General features: G+C 52.6%; 2 protein-coding genes across 6 annotated transcripts in view; one reads left to right on the top strand and one right to left on the bottom strand.

The window, feature by feature from the left end:
- The window catches only part of Vipr1 (vasoactive intestinal peptide receptor 1), a 31,064-nt gene extending 21,885 nt beyond the window's left edge, over positions 1-9,179 (top strand). Inside the window, exons 7-13 of the mRNA XM_087905127.1 lie at positions 759-912; positions 1,361-1,421; positions 1,665-1,731; positions 2,005-2,096; positions 4,618-4,747; positions 4,910-4,951; positions 5,545-9,179. Of these exons, the coding sequence (XP_087761253.1) occupies positions 759-912; positions 1,361-1,421; positions 1,665-1,731; positions 2,005-2,096; positions 4,618-4,747; positions 4,910-4,951; positions 5,545-5,736 (738 nt within the window). The 3' untranslated portion in view covers positions 5,737-9,179. The remainder of the gene's footprint in view (positions 1-758; positions 913-1,360; positions 1,422-1,664; positions 1,732-2,004; positions 2,097-4,617; positions 4,748-4,909; positions 4,952-5,544) is intronic.
- A 4,749-nt stretch (positions 9,180-13,928) lies between these two features.
- The window catches only part of Sec22c (SEC22 homolog C, vesicle trafficking protein), a 30,685-nt gene continuing 25,757 nt past the window's right edge, over positions 13,929-18,856 (bottom strand). For 3 of the 5 annotated variants that reach the window (XM_085689066.2, XM_048423348.3, XM_048423350.3), the window contains one exon: positions 13,929-18,432. In XM_085689066.2, coding sequence (XP_085545192.2) covers positions 18,232-18,432 — 201 coding nt within the window. In that variant the 3' untranslated portion in view covers positions 13,929-18,231. The remainder of the gene's footprint in view (positions 18,433-18,856) is intronic. The other 2 variants (XR_015737644.1, XM_087905126.1) reach the window with 2 other exon arrangements.

The raw sequence follows: 18,856 nt of genomic DNA, 5'->3' as shown, positions 1-18,856 counted from the left end.
CAGATGAACAGTTGATGAATGGTTGTCTGGATGGTAGATGGATAGATGGCTGAGTTCTCATGAGTCAGGGGGTCAATAAATGGATAAATGGCCAGGCATGGTGACTCGCACCTATGATCCCAGCATGCAGAAGGCTGTGAGTTGGAAGGCGGCCAGGGATACATAGTGAGTTCTAGACCGACCTGGTTACAGTGTGAGATTGACTGAAAGCGCACACAAGCATGCATAATGTGCACACATAGACAGACAATTTTCTGGCGAATGGGTAAATGGGTAGGCGCATGGACACACTTCCTGTATGTCTTCCTGTCCGTCTATTATCCAATTTTTGGACATTGCAACACCATGTTTTTACTGATCAAGCTCAGACTGGAGAACCTTAAGATAGAGTTACCAAAAATATGACCAGAAAAAAAAATCTCCTAACATCTTAAACTGTTTTACCGTTTTGTGTTGGACCTCATCCATGGTTTATTCTCGGCCACATGCAGCCAGCCACAGGCTGAGGACTGAGCATGCCCAGAGGATGTACAGAAGACACATTGACAGACGGATGATTTAAATTACCAGCTTGGCCCAAAGTGCCCAAGAATATAAAGTCGAGATCATAGGAGGATCCACTGTGTACGTCTCAAGAGTCTGATTGGGAACTGACAATAATGAAGTTAGCTGGGCCACAACCATGTCTGTCCCCACAACCAGAGGTTCAGCGGCCAAGGACCTGCCGTCCCTGAACCTCCCTTTGCTCCTCCCCGCAGGTAGGCTGCAAGGCAGCCGTGGTTTTCTTCCAGTACTGCATCATGGCCAACTTCTTCTGGCTGCTGGTAGAGGGTCTCTACCTGCACACGCTGCTGGCCGTCTCCTTCTTCTCCGAGCGGAAGTACTTCTGGGGGTACATACTCATCGGCTGGGGTACGGTACCAGGGAGGGGGCAAGGCTGGGAAAGCTCACTGGGAGGTGGGAGGGTGCAACCCTAGCCTGCTTATGACAGTGACGAATGTCCCCAGAATGTGTGACCTTGAGGCATCCCGCATCCCAGTCTCCCACAGCTATGTAATGGCACAGGGCCTGAACAAAAACATCCATTTCCCCATTCTGATCCTGACACACAGGACCACTGCAAATATAGAAGGGTTTAAAATCAGAAAAGAAAAGAATAAAACTGCCTAGGTGGTCACAGACCCTCGAGCTACCACTCTTGGAGGGTTTTCACCCAGCAAGCAACCTGTGTGACCGTGGGTAGCAGCCCTAAGCATCCACCCTCTTTTCTCCCTCCTTCTCTCTGGTTCCTTCTCCAAATACTCTCCCTGTGTTCTCCGCCCGCATTTCCTTCTCTTCTATTCTTCTTTGGCCCTCACAGGGGTGCCCAGTGTATTCACCATGGTATGGACCATTGTCAGGATCCATTTTGAGGATTTTGGGTGAGCTGTTGTTCCATCCCCTCCCTCTGGCCACTGTCATTTGGGGACAGAGTCCCTGGGAACAGTGATACTGCCCAGGCTTGGCAGGTAGAAAGACCACAGAACCGAGCCCAAAGCAAGAGGCTGGAGGGAGATGTGGGGAGTATGACACTCTGGGCATGGGGACAGAGCCACAGGCACCTGGGGGATGGCTGATTCTCAGGCGGAGAACTTCTCTCCCCCAAACCTCTGTGGTCTGTTCAGGTGCTGGGACACCATCAACTCCTCACTGTGGTGGATCATAAAGGCCCCAATCCTCACCTCCATCTTGGTAAGCCCTCCTCTCCCCACTGAGCCCAGAGTAGACAACCAAACACAGAACACATAGGAAATAGGTCAGAAGGGAACCATGACCCTCCCATGCCTTCAGTGCTCCCTCCAGAGCAGGTAAATTGGAGGGCGGGTCCTCAGGAGAGTCCCCAGACGAAAGTCCTCCTCCAAAGAAAGGGGCTGCTAAGAAGTACTATAGAGGGGTATCCAAGCACTGGGGGAGACAGCCCAGCATCCTCTAAGTGGCCAACACTGGTGGTCCCTCGTTCAACAGGTGAACTTCATCCTGTTTATCTGCATCATCCGAATCCTGGTTCAGAAACTACGGCCACCCGACATCGGGAAGAATGACAGCAGCCCCTACTCGTAAGTGTGGGCCCGGCACCCCAGCTCCAGACTTCCATCCTGGACCCTCAGATCGTCCCCTACACCTCACCCCACTCCTCTAGAACGATCCAAAGCCAGACATTGCTCTTATCCATGGCCAGGCTCAGCAGCCACTGCCTGTTGTCGGGCCGCCCCGCCTCTGAACCCCACATCCACTAGTCTCATACTCACCCAGTGTCCTTGACGCTCACACCTGCTGCTCCCCAGGGAAAAGGAGAGGAATGAAAGCTCTGCACCTCTTCACACACTGTGCCCAGTCCCTGACCTGTACCTGGTAGAGAAAGGGGATGCAATAGATACCTATAGGGCGGTGATGCTCCCAAGAGCGCCCACCATGAGGGCACCACGTTCAGTGCTCCTCAGTGATAACCATCGTACTTATAGATTTCATGCCAGGCACCAGCCAAGAGGTCTCCATGCATCAGCCCATGTCACACTCAGAGTCCCCTATAAAACGTTCCCCACTTTGAACAAAAGGCAGATGCACACTTCCTCACCCGCCGAGGTCTGGGGTCTACCACTATGCACAGGAAGAGAAGTAGTGTTCACTTTTCCTTGTGGCTGCAACAAAGGACCTGACCAGCAATTTCTGGAAGGAAAGGTCTGTCTGTTTTTGCTCCTAGTTCAAGGGTGCAGTCCATCATGGAAGAGACATGGCTGCCGAGTATAAGGCAGCTTGTCACATGGCATCCACAGTCTTGAACGCTGGTGCTCAGCTCACTTTCTCCTTATTCCGTCTGGGGCCCCATCCCATGGGATGGTGCCACCAGTAGTCAGGGCAGGTCTCCCCTCCTCAACCCTATCTAGAAATCCCCTCTCAGACACGCTCAGGGGATTGCTCCTTCTGTGATGCTGAATCCTGTCAAGTTGACAGTTGGTGTTAACGGTCACAGAGGGCCACAGTGTCCATGGAACAGTGATTGAGCTCATTCCTTAGAAAGAGGGCCATTCCCTATGCTGGGCACTAGGAAGACTGGCAAGTTCCTATGGGAATTGGAACTTATGGGCAAGGGAAAGAAACACAAAATATGACCAGGGCACCATAGGACCTTCACATTCACCGTGGCCGTGGAGAACAGAGGCCCACCATGCAGCCCAGATCAGCCTGGCAGTCCCACAAGGGCCCTCCAGTCCCGGGATCCTAGGTGTCCTTAAACTGGCCTCTGTTAGGGGAATCTCAGTGGTGGTTGGAAGACTGTCTGCTGGAGAATCACGAGCTGCTGGATTTGGGATTCTATTCTGGAATCCTATGGCTGTCAGGCCTGAGCCGAGGCTTTCTCCCATTCCCGATGTGACAGCATTCTGTACCCAGCAGACTGTGTGGGCAGAACAGCGCTCTCCTTTCCAGAAGGAAACTTGTGAGTCTTACCCACTGCCGTCCTACACACACTGGTGTCCTTTACCCAAGCAGCCTCATTTCCCAAGAGTCCAGCTGCAATGGGCTAGAATATGGAGGGCAGGACCCGAACTGGCCGCGGCCAGGTCTGTGTGGGTGAGACAGAAAGGAACAGCTGTCACTGGCAGAAGGGGGAGCAGGAGCTGGCAATTCCTGAGGAGGGGCTGTCAGTTCCCTCTTCAATTTAAAGAAAGCCTCCATCTGTCAGCCTCTGAGTGTGGGATGGGTTCATGGCCAAAGAGGTATGACTGGGTGCCAGGCCCAAGAAGGAGGGGAAGGACGAGGGTGCATCTGCATAGAGCTTGGGGTGAGAATCTCAGCACTAAGGCAGGAGAGGCACGGTGGGGGCACATGTGTCCCCATCGCACCCACATCTCCCTGGACCTAGTCTCTGCCAGGAATTAGGAAACCATAGCCCTCACTTCTTGGACCAGCTATCAGGTCAGCTGAGTGTACACATGGAGGGACAGCTGAGTGCCTGGAGAGAGTGCTGACTCTGCTGGCACCAAGGTGGCAGAAAGACAAGCTGATCCTGTGGAGCAGGACTCTGGAGGAGGGGGTGCAGGCTCAGGGACAGTGGCAACTGCCAGAGATAGGGCCACAGCGGAAGAGAGGGGGCCACAAGTCTGTGTTCATCACCCTCCTGCACTGTGGGCGCATGTGGTCAGCCTTTCTGCAGGGGAGACTTCATTCCTCGGCGTTCTCGTCCTCCAAAGGAGCTAGTGTCCATGGATATACCCAAAGTCCTTCGAGGAGACAGCATCTCTGATATGGCTGTGTTGAGCATGCATTACCCCACTCTTCAGGCAGGGGAGACTGACCAGGAGGAGGGAGACTGGGAAGTCTCGCCTCTTACTGTTCTATCCTCAGTGGTCTTCCTCCAGAAGACAGGAACAGAGGGAGTTTAATTCTCTCATGTGTTCCCCCAGGCAAGGAGGTAGGGGACAAAAGAGCAGGAACATTGACAGACAGAGGCCAGGAATGATGTGGGTATGACATGGGGATGGGGGAGCCACTGTTCATCCTCACACAATCTGGTCATCTGGTATACCCATCTACACGTGTAAATGCACACACCCACAGCCTGCCTCTCCCTGTCTACAGGAGGCTGGCCAAGTCCACGCTTCTGCTGATTCCCCTGTTTGGAGTTCACTATGTCATGTTCGCCTTCTTCCCTGACAACTTTAAGGCCGAGGTGAAAATGGTCTTCGAACTTGTCGTGGGGTCTTTCCAGGTACGGATTCCAGTCTTTTCCTTGTCATAAGTGCCTGCTCCCTATTCATTGTCTTCCTTAACCAGGGGAATAAGGGGCTGTGGGGAGCCGGGGATGGGTTGGGTGGGGCTGGGAGAGCCTGGGGTCTCTTTGCCTCACCTCTCTTGTCCCCATCTTCCTCAGGGTTTTGTGGTGGCGGTCCTCTATTGTTTCCTCAATGGCGAGGTAAGTGCCTCCCAGATCTTGGTGGCCCTGGACCAGAACTCCCAGGCTCTCCCAGGCCTGCTGGGATCATTGAGAGCAAGGGCAGTTTAAAGCTTGCCTCTCTCCAGAGTGGTTCTCTTGAGCCCCTGGTGCCCTAGTTGCCTAGAATCTCACTTTAAAATACAGCGGAGGACACAGCCTGCACTAACAACCCTGGGTGGGGTTAGGAGCCAGGCTTCTGCATGTATCAGAGGTGGAGACTATCTCCAGCTTAGCGGGTGTGGGCTGAGATAGGGGTGAGACAATGAGGAAAGGTGTAGCTGCAGCCACAAAAATGTGCTCAAGTGGGTGCCTGGATGAAGATTTGGGGTACATTCTCCAGGCAGTACCCCTCGGCTTCCTTGCACTGCGTCTTGTACCCTTCTTCATCCCACCCTCCCTCCCACTCTCCTGAGTTGACTCACTGACTCCCAAACCCTGTCCCAGCTTTGCTCCCCTCCCAAGATAACATCGACACCTCTCAATTTAAGCTAGGGATTTATCTATGGTTAGCTTATCAAGGCTGTGCTGGAACTCCGCAGTATGGTGCCTAACCACCACCCTTTCCGCCTTAGGTGCAGGCGGAGCTGCGGCGGAAGTGGCGGCGTTGGCATCTTCAGGGCGTCCTGGGCTGGAGCTCCAAATCTCAGCACCCGTGGGGAGGCAGCAACGGCGCCACGTGCAGCACACAGGTGTCCATGCTGACCCGTGTCAGCCCCAGCGCGCGCCGCTCCTCCAGCTTCCAAGCCGAGGTCTCTCTAGTCTGACCGCCAGAGGCCGCCAGGCCCCTTTGCACCCTCCCCTCGCCGGGCCCTGGAGAGGTCTGCAGCGGCGTCGCCACTAGCTCCAACCTTGGGTCTGGAAGTTTTCCTTTGCTGCAACGGGCACCAAATCCATTCAAGTTGGAGATCAAAGAGGTCCAACACTGGAGGAAGCAGAGAGGGACCAGCATCAGACTCCGCCTCCAAAGGTCCCTCGGCCATTCATGCCGGCAAAATCTGCATATGCCTCCTGGAAAGCAGCCGCCTGTCCTTAAAGCTTCAGAACTTTTGAGGGCAAAAAGGTTCTGCCCTGTTCGTGCCTAGAATTTCACTGTGGCCCTCAAGTCGCTTTGGGTTAAGTGTTGCCAATGAGACTCCTCTCCGAGGATGCAATGCAGTCCCCTCCCCGAGTGTCCTGCTTTTATCTGCCAGCTCCTCTGGGTGGGTGAGTTCCTCTACCTCAGACAGATATGGTTGTGACCTGGAGTTTCGGTTTGAGGACCACAGCTGTGCTGTGACCCTCGCTCAGGATGGAACTGTCCCAGCGTCGGTATACTATCGGACCTGGGAACTCAGGGACCAACCTTTGGGAAGGGAGAAGATAGCCCCTGCCAATGCTCACCAAGTGGCTTTGTCCATCAGATAGGATCTGTCACACCAGCCTTATGCACAACCAAAGCAATAGCAAGCTGCCCACTCTGGGTGCTCTCCTACCAACTATACCAACTCCTTCAGCAAGGGCCAGAGACGTGAGCCCACAGACGTGATGCAGCAGGTAGGGAAACAATCTTAGAGAGAGCAGGTATCTCTTCCTGTCACTAATGCCAACATAAAGACTACCTTTTTACATATTGTGACCTGCTGGATTCTGTTGGGGTTGTATTACCAGCGATGTTACTACCCTCATCCCCTTGTTCCTTTGCCTCCTTAGAGAGTGGTTCAGTGTGGCACTAACGTCAGGGGTCAGGACATCTTATGTTCCCTCCACCCTTATAGTCACATAGCTTCTAACCCAAGCTGGTGTCAGCAGGTCCCCTCAGAACTGCACCAGGCTCGTATGGCAATAAATATTAGCTCTAGCAGGCTTAGTTCCCCTGGCCACTGTGGGTCTCCTGCTTCCTCTCAGCAAGTGTGTTATCCCTGCTCCAGTGAGAGGTGTTCACTGAAGCTACCGCCCTTCTGACTTTGGACAGGAGCCCCCATTTCCGTGTGAGTATCTATCCCCAGAGTCTTTGACTCACACCTGAGTGTGAAGAGGTTATAACTGGCCCCACTGTAACCTTCACCCCCTAAATCCAGCTGGAAGGGACAGATTCTGCCTTGAACCAAATCAAAACAGCCAATAGAACAACCAGGAACAGCAAGGTTTCATGGGCATTCCTGGAAACACGGCAAACAGAGAACACAAGGACTGGGTCGCTGTTGCCAAGGAACCAACCAAGAGGGTTAGATCAGTGCAGATGGCCCAGTCCAAGTCAGTAAGGAGAGGCTGTGTGACTAACGGTAAGGTTTAGACACAGTAGTGTGGCAAAGCAGGTGTCATCGGCAGGGCAGCGAGATGCAGCTTCCAAGGGTCTGGTTCCACTTTGTAGGCATGTGGGGTGCAAAGAGGCCAGGGTGGCTAACAGAGGCTCGAGTCTGCCTACAAGGCCCCTTCAAAGGCTGCTGCCTCTTGGTACCATCCCAGCACAGATCAGAAGTATCTTCTGGAGTATGTGAAGGTCAGAACAGACCCCATGCCTAAATGAATAGGCCCGAAATCTCCCAACAGTACCGTGTTGTGGCGTGGGGTAAGTCGTGGAGCCCTGGGTGCGGAGCAGTTCCTAGTCAAGAGGGCAGAGTGAGTAGAAGCAAGACCCAAGATGTGTTCGTGAAAGGAAGGGGAGAGTCGGGGATAAAAAGACTGGAATCCTTGATTGGGGGTGGGGGACTAAGGAAACTTGGGCCAGTATCCTAGGTTAGTGACAGCCATGGGGTAGGAGTGTCTGCAGGCAGAACTATCCCAGTCTCTTCCCCAGGTGGCTCGGTCCCTGCTACACACCTGTCAAACCAGACCAACTCATCTCTAGTGCCATCTGGTGGACACTTCGAAGACTTCACCTACTTTGACCACCTTATTAGATCTTTCACCACCAAGAGTGAGACAGAAGGTGTGGTGAGGATTGTACCCAGGCCAGCCCCCACACCTCCCTCACATCAAACTACTGGCCTCATGTTAGTCCTGCCTTGACCCAAAAGAACTTAATGGAACCCAGACTCTGGTGGTTCCTTAAAATTGAACCCTACCTACAGTCTCTAAGAAGGGCAAAGGCCAGTTATTTCAGTACCATCTGAACCCAGGGAGGCTCTGTCCACTCTGTAGGAAAGACCTATTTGCAGGTAGTCTTCTCATTCTGGGGCACGGCCTGTCCATGGAGGCTCATCCACCTGCTAGCAGAACATCACTGAGGTGTTTGGGGCCTAGGAGAGGTCTCAGGATTCCAAGAGAGCATGCTTAGGTGTCACAGAGATGTGAATCCAGCCGAGTAGGTGTTGGGGTGCTTACCAGTAAAGACAAAGAGAGACAAAGAGAAGGCCTATCAGGTTGAGAGATGGTTGGGGGTTGATGCCGAGAAGGACCCAGGGTGTATGTCTGGAAAGGATGCTAGGCCATCAGTAGGAAAGGGAGGAGGTCAGCTGGGGAGACAATGCCCTGGTTTGGGACATGTTGAATGTAATATGTGCAGGGTGTATGAGGAGAGACCCTCTAAGGCTACTGGAAATATGACATAAAGGGACAGAAGATGGGAGAACCAAGGCAGCCCTTTGGAAGAAACAGTGAATAGAAGGGCAAGACCCCAGGCACCCCATGGGGCGTGCTGGGCACAGTGGGGTGAGGACTCTGACTCAGCCCCTCCATCCTAGCTGCCACACAAGGTCTTGTTTTAATGAGCAGTGGCGAGCTCCCCCCCCCCCCCCCAATGTGGGAACAGGAACAGCTCATATCTCTGGGGGAAGGGGAAGGGGTGGGGACACAGCTGGCAGTTACTAAACACCCTGCTCCAGCCAGGGATGGCCAAGATATTAATAGCCCTGGGAGTCTATGACTCTGAAGACACAGACTCCCAGGAAAAGGGACAAAGTAACCTCAGCAGGCCAGAGGGATGCGTCAGGAGGCCATCTTAGTAATGCCCCAGCCTCCACAAAAGACAGATGGGATAACCAAAATCCAGAGAAGGGAAGTCATTGTAGAGGTTGATGTTGAACACAGCTCTCCAAATCCCATAGCTGTGCCTCAGATTTTCTAGATATTGTCAAAGATGGGATCACTTGGCTGTGCCCTATCTGGGAACGCGAGAAGGATCAGGCCAGTTAGTAATCCTGATTCTGTCTTGATATATTGTTCATCCTGTATTTTTGCATTAACTTTGATATTTTAAAATACTGTATTAAAATATTATTTACCTTGATCCCCGGACTGCTGTTTTGTTTGCCTGTTTCGATCCCACACTCTCAGCAACTGCCTCTTTGGGTCACCCCAGTCCTCGTCTCAACCCCAGGAGTCCCAGCACCCCTGAGTTCCAGGATGCCACCATGGGAGAAACATTGAGGGGCTCCAGGCTGTCCTGTGTGGTTTCCACATTGGACGTTGCCAGGCTGACCCAGCAGCTCTCATCAGGATAGACCCCGGTGTTCATACTGATCTCTTCAGTTACTGTCTCTAGACTGTAAGATGCCCGTCAGTGTCCTAAGGGCTCTGTTCTCAGAAGCCCATCCACGGGAATGAAGGATATGCCTTATCAGGAAATATAATCCATCTAGGACTTACCTTCTGCAGATCACAAGGATGAGGAGGAGAGGTCATGAGGCCATCTTGTCAATGCCCCAGCCTCCACACAGGACAGGAAGGAGAGTGAATATCAAGAGAAGGGATTCAACTTGACACAAACTAGAGACACCTGGGAGGAGAGAGAACCTGAGTTGAGGAATGGCCTCCATCAGACTGAACTACAGGAATGTGTCTGTGGGGTGTTTCCTTGGTTGTTAACTGATGGAGGAGGGTCTAGCCCAGTGTGGGCAGTGCCACCCCTGGGCAGGTGGGCCTGAGTTATATACAGAAGGTCGCTGAGCAGACACAGGGAACAAGCCGGTAAGCATCGTTCCTCCGTGGTCTCTGTTTCAGTTCCTGCCTCCAAGTTCCTGCTTGAGTTCCTGCCTTGGCTTCCCTTCCCTTCTCTCAAATCCTCTTCTAGTCGATATGTAGCTTCATTTGCCCCTGAAGGCTGCCTAGGAGTCGGGGGAGGGGCTCCTGTTTCAGTAGCGAGTGGGGGCCACATTTCTTTTTTATCAGTTTTCGTTCCTCCCCCAAGATGTTCCAGCAATGAGACATGGCCTCCTGTGTCAGAGTTCCCTTCCCTGCCCGGCAGTTCTGCAGTGTCTCCTCCCCACCTCCTCTGGAAATGGAAGACTTTTCCCCACCTTTTCCAGGGACAGAAAAGATCAGTGGCTCCCAGGAGTGGAATCCCCGCTCTTTGTTGCTTTCATGCTGCTACTCACTTAGGAGGGTTTCTTGTCAACTGTGTTTCTCATTGCTGTGCCAAAATAGCAAAAGCAACTTAAGGGAGAGGTTGTTTGTCTGCTGGCATTAGGGGATACAGTTTGTCACGGCAGGGAGGTCCTGGAAGGAAGCGTGCAGTGCCGTCAGACACAAAGCTGGTGTCCACAGTCAGGAAACAGAGACGATTGCTGGTGTTCAACTTGCTTTCTCCTTTTTTACCCAGCCTGAGACCCCAGCCCCTGGGATGGAGACACCCACATTCGGGGTGGACTCCCCTATCTCAGTCAAACCTTTCTGGAAATGTTCTCACAGACATACCCAAAGGCCCATCTTCTACGTAATTCCATATACTCTCATCGCCATGAAGAATTAACTGTTACATTTGCACACCACTTGCCCTGTGCAAATCTAAGATACTGAGGATGGGGCGAGGCTAAGACTATCCCAGAATTGATACTTGTGGAAATAACTGAGAATGGTCACAGGTAGTGGGGCAGAGTCAGGTCTCTGTGGCCAGGTAGGGTACTCCCAAGGCCTCCCCTAGGCACTGACGGCAAGATAGGGCCAGGCTATTTATAATAAACCATGTGTTTCATGGTCACATAAATCAGAACTGGGGGCCCAAAAACCTCAAGGTCAAGTCAAATCAGACTTTCCAGTCCCCTTCTTCAGTAGAAGCATCCTGAACAGTGTCTGGAGAAAGAGGGCTGGGGTAAGGTGAGGGTCTCAGAGTGATCTCCTCACAGGCACTCAGATACAGCTCCTGGGAAAAGGACAAGCTTTTTCTGAGAACCTCCTTTGTAGCGACCGAGGGCCACAGGCTCCGCTAATGTATGTCCACCAAGAGGTCCCCTACCCCAAGTTCAACATCCTCTGTGCCAAGTGGCAGAGAGCGGGCAGCTCTCGAGAAGACTAATATTTACTCTTCAAACAGGAGCTAGCATGGCTGTTTCCTGTGGCTGGCGTCTGGTTCGCCCCAGGATGGACACAACAGGAGGTGCTCTGGGAGACAAGCAGATGTCCCCTCGGATAACAGCAATGAGATAAGACAACGCCTGGGAGATGGGAACAGCCTGTGCTGAGGTCCCCTTGCACCCGGCCCCTTGGCTCGCACACCTCCAGGACAGTGAGCTCCCGGCCTTGGTGAGGCCTGCTGGACAGTCCCGTGAGAAAGTTCACTCTGACTGGCCCCACGTTCCTTGCCTCTGGCCCTTGTGCTGATCCCTGGGGCCTTGGAAAAGCGCCTGGAACAAGCCCCCAGGGCCATGGTGGTCCTGGTCCGCTTCACCAAACCCCCACCAGCCTGGCTTCACTTCCCCAGGCGCACACTCTGGGCTCAGGCTATTTCTGGGGTAGGAGGGAAGGCTGGCTTTGGGGCACCTCTGTCCCCCTGCAGCTGTCCCTTGTCCTCATGAGAGCCTTTCAGCAGAGGCCTGCTGTGGGAAAGCCTCAGTCGGGCGGCCTGGATCTGGGGAGGACAGCCCCTGGGGGGTCAGACTAATGCCCACTGCTTCTCCCTTGGAGAACTCATCTTTTCTGCCCCCACGTTTCCCATCCCTCATGGCCCCAGAAACACACCCTTGCTACTTCAGGCCCTAGCCTCTGCTTTGGCTCCCCCCTGGTTCCAGAAGCAACTATAGACACTTTCATTGTTTTGACACAGGGTCTCAAGTGACCGTGACTGGCCCTGAACCCCCTCTATACCAAGGATGACCTTGAACTTCTGACCCTCCTGCCTCTTCTTCCTGGATGCTGGGACTGCAGTCTTCCCTGGTTTATGTGGTGCTGGGGACTGAACCCAGGGCTTCACAAATACTAGTCACTCTCTCTATCGACTCAGCCACACCCCAGCCCTACCCTGTTTTGCTAAGTTCATGGCATCAGGTGGTGTCTTCCTGTCGTTTTAGTCCGTGCCCATGGTCCTAACGGTCATCTCCTCTATTGATTACTCACGAACATTGCCAACTTTGTCTTCGTTTTTTACAATTGGGATCGCCATTTCTTGCCGATCCATACAAGCTGCTCCTATGCTACCCTTACCACTTCCAGCTCTGCGGCCACACCCTCCCGTCTTTTCCACTGTTCCCGGAATCTCCTATCATCAAACTCGTCAATCTTTTTAAAATTTTTTACTTATCTATTTTTTATATCTGTGGGGGTTTTCTAAGCATTTATGTCTGTGCCCCACATGTGTGCCTGGAGCCTGCAGAGGCCAGGAGGCATCAAATCCCCTGGAACTGGAGTTACAGGCAGCTATAAGCTGCCATGTGAATGCAGGTCCTCTGGAAGAGCAGTCAGTGCCCCAAACTGCTGAGCCGTCTCTCCACCCCCAAGCTTACCAATCTGTTTGTTTACGGGATGTGCCTATGACTTTAAGTATCATCCCCATCAGATCAGAGGGTCTTCTTTTTGGCACTGAGCACACTCCACAGACTTTGCCTCGTCCATCCATTTGACTCTCTGTCTGAGGCCTGGTTCACAGAGTCTCTGCCAGGTCCTTCTCCTTAGTCTACCATCCTCTGGTGCTGAGAAATCATGCCTGGCCTGGTGCTCTGCAATCAAGCATGCCTGGCTTGGTGCTCTGCAAGCATGCCTGGCCCTGTGCTCTGCAGGCATGCCTGGCCTGGTGCTCTGCAAGCATGCCTGGCCCGGTGCTCTGCAATCAAGCATGCCTGGCCCGGTGCTCAGCAGGCATGCCTGGCCCGGTGCTCAGCAGGCATGCCTGGCCCGGTGCTCAGCAGGCATGCCTGGCCCGGTGCTCAGCAGGCATGCCTGGCCCGGTGCTCTGCAGGCATGCCTGGCCCTGTGCTCTGCTGGCATGCCTGGCCTGGTGCTCTGCAAGCATGCCTGGCCCGGTGCTCTGCGATCAAGCATGCCTGGCCCGGTGCTCTGCAATCAAGCATGCCTGGCCCGGTGCTCTGCAAGCATGCCTGGCAGCTGTCATCAAGGCCCCTGCATGGGAAAGACTCAAGGAAAAAGCAGAGACTCATCAGCCCAAACTCTCCCCCAGTCCTCCTGGTGCAGAAGAAGCATCTTCATGGCCCAGACTGCTATTTATTATCTGTGAGTGCTACCAGAAGGGGACGGCCCTCCCTTCCGGGCCAGGAGACAATTCTTTGACTGGCTCTCTAGGCCAGGCCACAGCTTTCACACCTGAGCAAAAGGACTTGTCTACCTTCAAATCCCAACAACTCAAATGAGTATCTTGGAAAGTGGCTTTGGCCTCTTCCTACAGCTGAGGCTCAGGACAGACAAGGAAACATGCTGGGAACACATGCTCACAGCTTAGGAGGTTGATCCAAAGTGTTTGCATCAAACCCCTTCCTGGGAATTTTGTCAGCTAAGCTTAGCGTTCCAAGCAGCTAAGGATAGAGTCCCCGGGCTGGGACGAGGTGATGTGGCCGACTGCTACACCCCCTGGTGGCCACTCGCCTTGTCCACAAAAGCCCAGAACTCTGAGGCACACAGCAAGGTGGCAGCTACAGAGCCTGCAGGCTGCCCAGCCCACAGAGCATTTCACCCCTGCTGCTTTGGTTAGGGACCTACACTAAAGCCTGCATCCTCAGACCTGTTCAGACCAGATGTCACTTCTCCCGCAGACCACCTCAGACCAACAATAGGCCCTGATGCAGAACTGCTCACACACATAGACACACGTGCATTAGTAAACACTTCAGTTTATTCTCCACACACTTCTGAAGCCACCTCATGTCACTTTACACAGTATACAAACAGATGTACAAGATCAGTATGTCATCACGTGTTTCAGTTGACGAGTATGTGAAAGTTAAAATGTGCCCATCGGGTACTCAAAATAGATCTTTGTTATCAACTGAGAAGTAGCTAACAATATGGGCAGCAGACCCTGGGGATGAGTGTGCAGAATAAATGGTCTGGCCTACATTAGCAAATTCTTTTATGTTCTTAGAAAAACCCACTAAGCCAAACCAAATCCTAGGGGCTGAGTCGTACAAAGTTTTCATTGGGTAACATTTCTGAAGCAATCTAAGAATCCTATCAATATAAGGGTTAAAGGTCACACATACTGCAGCAGACATGGGTCAAAGGGAAAGAGAATGGGGTGTATTTAAGGCAATTGTGGGCCACAGCCCTGCCCACCTTGTCCCATGGTGGGCATCTCCCTAGCCCACTATTACCTGCCCCTCCACAGCTGTCCTGCTGATGTCTCCCCAGCAACATGAGAGGATGGGGGCTCTCCTTGTTGAGACTGGGGATGGATATTGAAGTTTGACCCAATCTACTACTAGATTCCTGGGATCCTAGAGCAGGTCTGGCAATAGTGGCTGACCATGCCCAGGACCAAGAGGCAGGTCCAGGGGAAGAGAGGAGCCAGTTAGATGGTAGCAGGATCAAATGCCACCTTGTGAATGCTAGAGCACAGGTGAGGTCTGCGGCCTGCTGCACACTCCCAGCGACCTTGTGTACGACAGTCCCCTGTGGCCACCTGCAATCCTCACAGGAGCGTACAGGGACTGCAAGCTGGTGTTCCTGTCCTCTTGCGGGGAAGACGCTGAGGATGGCAGGCAGGGACTTCCACTGTGACACAGACTGAGTCAAAGAGCTAAGCTGACCTCCAGGTGACTGGGTTGGCTGACCCTACCTCGTCTCTCAAGGGCACACCCGGTTTCTCTTCCACAGCCATTCTTGGCTCTCACAGCACACAGGTAGGATAACCATGACCCCAGACCCGAGAAGGGCATCTAGGCATGAGCAGTAGCTCAGCAAGGGTTTGCTGGACACGGCTAACAGCAGTGCGCACTCCTGACCATGCCGTGTCTCTCACGTGTACACACCTGGACATGTCCTGCCTCTCTCATGTGCACATGCCTCAACATGCCCTGCCTCTCTCATGTGTACACGCCTGGACATGCCCTGCCTCTCTCATGTGCACATGCCTCGACATGCCCTGCCTCTCTCATGTGCACATGCCTGGACAAGCCCTGCTTCTCTCATGTGCGGACTCCTGGACATGCTCAGCCTCTTTCATATGTTACTCATTGTCAAGTATATAGAAGAGACTGGATGGTGGCTGTGTTGGTGTCACAGTGGGCAGGCAGTTCCTTCAAGGAGCAACTCAGTACAGGTGTGAACACAAGTTCCGCCCTGATGCCATTTCCTAGGCTCCGGTCACCTCACTGGGTCTGCCGGCTACTGCTCTAGCCCCCAGCGGAGATAACAGGAGAAGACAATCAAGGTGCTTGTTCTCCCGGGTGCTGAGTTGAGGTGGGGCAGAGGGTCAGGCTTCAAAGTCGGTTCCCTCTCCATCATGGTTCCTGTCTCTCCGGACTCTAACCTGCATCTCTCTCTGGAGTCAGAAATGTAGGAGGCAGAGTGAAAACAGGCAGGGGAAAGGGGACACATGGTGGCTAGGGAAGAAAGGGGCTCAAGGAAAAAGCCCACAATGCATGTCAACAGGGCTCACGGTCAGCAAGAACCACAGCCATGGGGTCAATGAGGTGTCCGGGACTGAGATGGTCCAGCTCTTCCTACCCAGAAAAAGGGAAGTCAGGTACAGTTCCCATCAAAAGAAGGCTCACTGAGCAAGTCACCTGAATCATATGCTTTCTGCCCGAGTGCCGGGCCCCACCCAGTACCCGCAGACAACACAGCATTTGCAGAAGTCCGTCCGCAGTCTGTGAGCGTCTGAACAGGAAAGCACCTGGAGGCCATCTCAACACCATGTTATGTGAGCCAGCTAGGCAACAGCACCTAGCTATTCATCCAAAGATGCACAGGAGCAGCAAGTGCGTGGCAGACAGAGGAGCACTCCTGCCTTGGAATCAGGTTCCGGGCATCAAAGATCCCACAAGGGATACCAACATCCAGGCCTGAACCAAGTTACCCCAAACCTGGGGTTTCCTGGGAACTTATTTCCCGTCAGCACCCTCTTCCAGAGAGGTGAGCCTGCTTGGCTGGATTCTAGTTAAATGTTTCTCTGTTTTCTGTTTCCCTTGTAGCATCTTTTCCTTCCATTTATGACAGTCTGGAACCCTGTCTAGATGATTACTCATAAGCCGTGTCAACCAACTGTGGACAACACCCTCGCTAGCATCTATGGGGTATGAAGTGTCTCTAGCAAGGGCTCACCCTCAGGGACCACTCACCAAAAGTCATGGCTCGTAGACTGACGACCACAGGCTTGACCCCTAGAGTGTGTGGGGTCTCCAGACAGGGGCAACACAATACCACAGAGGCTTACAAGGAAAACAGTGTATTTTTAGGCTGATTTTTTTAAACTTACTTAAAAAATGTTTTGAGTGTATGCTTTGAAGGAAAAGAATTTTCTCTTCCCTCTGGCTTTTCTATGGCCACTTTAAAATTCTCTCTCGGGAAGAATGGCATTTGCCTGCGCAGTATATACAGAATTACACAGTGTGAGATCAACAAAGACACAAGGTTCACGTTCACGTCCAAGGATGTTGCCAATATGACATTCATACCCAGACATTGTAGATTTGATTAAAAATAGAAAATTCTCCTCTAAGGAAACAAAATCAGACAGCAATGCTTTCCCAACTCAGTTCTGGGTCACAGACGCTCAAGACCCCGGTGGCTTGCCAACATGCGGTACCAGTGACAGCTGAGCAAGAGAACTGTTTATCCCACACACTTGTCTTCCCCGCTACTCAGGAACTTTGGGGATGGCTTTCTCCTTTAGAAACGATCATAATGGGATTGATCACTTACGAAGCCCTATGGTTCAACCCACACAGTTGTGGGGGCACTACTCCAAGACGAGCCAGAGGGGTGAAACCCAACATGGTTTCTTGAGTTTGAGTGCCACCAGTTACCCACACTGGAGATGCAGGGGGCTCTTATTCAGAAGCACACCTTATCAGCTTTGCACCACGGGCGTCAGTCACACGAAGCTAACACCCACTCAACGTCTGCCCGTAAAACAACGAGGCCCTCGGTCTAACCAAGATGCTCAGGCTCGGCCTCTCCAGGAGGCACGCAAGACCACGCCTCCAGGAGGCACGCAAGACCACGCCTCCAGGAGGCACGCAAGACCACGCCTCCAGGAGGCACGCAAGACCACGCCTCCAGCAATGTTACCTTGACGGGCACTGGGCTGCCACCCAAAGGCTGATGACAGAAGCCTCTCTCCCCAATTCTGCCAAGCACACTGAACCCCAGCATTTCCACTCCACTCTGCCCCATGAAAAGAACCCTGGGACGCTCACATCTGCTCTCGTCCATGTGCTCATGACCCAGTGATATTGGTTATTAGTTTAACGATCTTCAGATAGACCCTGTGAAGAGATACAGACAACATCCGTATCCACACAGTCCCGCCACCATAAACCGTCTCTGTAAATTAAATAAACTCAGATTTACTTAGCATTTCCCCAGCCTAAGTTTGCCTTCATTCTAAATGAGCTTCAATTTATATCCAAAATATATTTAAATATTCCAAAAGTATATCGAACCCAAGTTATCAAAAATGTAAACAAAATTTACCTAGCTTACCTTTATGAGCCATATTTTCAAGCTTTTAATTTACCCTGAACTGACACTCTAGGGAAAACTGACCGAGGTTACACTGGGACTGCAAACTGGTTTAACTTTAAAGAGTCTCCTTGCAGACCATTTCCTGGCAGGCCAATGACAAAGCTACCATCATGGAACCTAGTGGTGTGCAGCATCGCTCTAGGTAGGAGACCAACACATGGTCACTCTGATCACCAGAGATGCTCTCCCAGCAAACTCTGGCTTCAGCTGCCTGTCCTGTGCTTGGCTGGCTGTTATCCACAAACGCTCCACACAGACCGAGATGCAACCAGCCACCCTGTGTCCTCCATGACACCTGCCAGAATCTGTGATCTCGGGAGCTTCATGGATGGAGATCTGAGGTGGAGTTAAGAAGCAGGAGCAGAAACAGACTGGCCTTCCAGGGCCGGAGAGGGGAAGTCAAAGGCTCCATTCACTGCATGATGCTGTCCTCACACTCCGCAGTCAGACTGCCTCTCCTGCAGCTGTCTGGTTAGGGTCTGATACGAAGACAGGAGAGCCACTCCTATGTGGAAAAGGATTTGCCAGGTGTTCCTCAGCCCGTGCAGGTACACGTTGCCCAGACAGATGAAGGCCAGCATCAGCACCACCTTCAGAGTCCTGGCTGAACTATAGAACAGGTACAGGTAACACTGAAATGAGACCACAATATAACCAGTCAGAGAGAAGCAGACAGTCTCAAGTCAGATGCAGACACAAACAGCTGCATGCATGTTCCTATTCGCTGACGCCTGCATGCATGTGCCTATTCACTGACACCTGCATGTGCCTATTTGCTGATGCCTGCATGCATGCGCCTATCCGCTGATGCCTACATACATGCGCCTATCCGCTGACGCCTACATACAGGCACTTATCTGCTGACTCCCGCTTGCAGGCACCTATGTGCTCATGCCCACATGCAGGCGCCTAGTCACTGGCACCTGCATGCACCTAGTCACTGATGCCTGCATGCATGCGCCTATTCACTGAATTCACTAGAGCAAAGCTGGGACCCATGGCTGCTAACCACCAAGTGAACAGGAGGAGATTCAAAAACAATGAAACAGGTGTCCC

The sequence above is a fragment of the Myodes glareolus genome, chromosome 4 (genome assembly GCF_982192425.1).
Source record: "Myodes glareolus chromosome 4, mMyoGla1.1, whole genome shotgun sequence".
Lineage (NCBI taxonomy): Eukaryota > Metazoa > Chordata > Mammalia > Rodentia > Cricetidae > Myodes > Myodes glareolus.
Note: the sequence above shows the minus strand (reverse complement) of the source record. Positions and strands in the feature narration are given on the sequence as shown.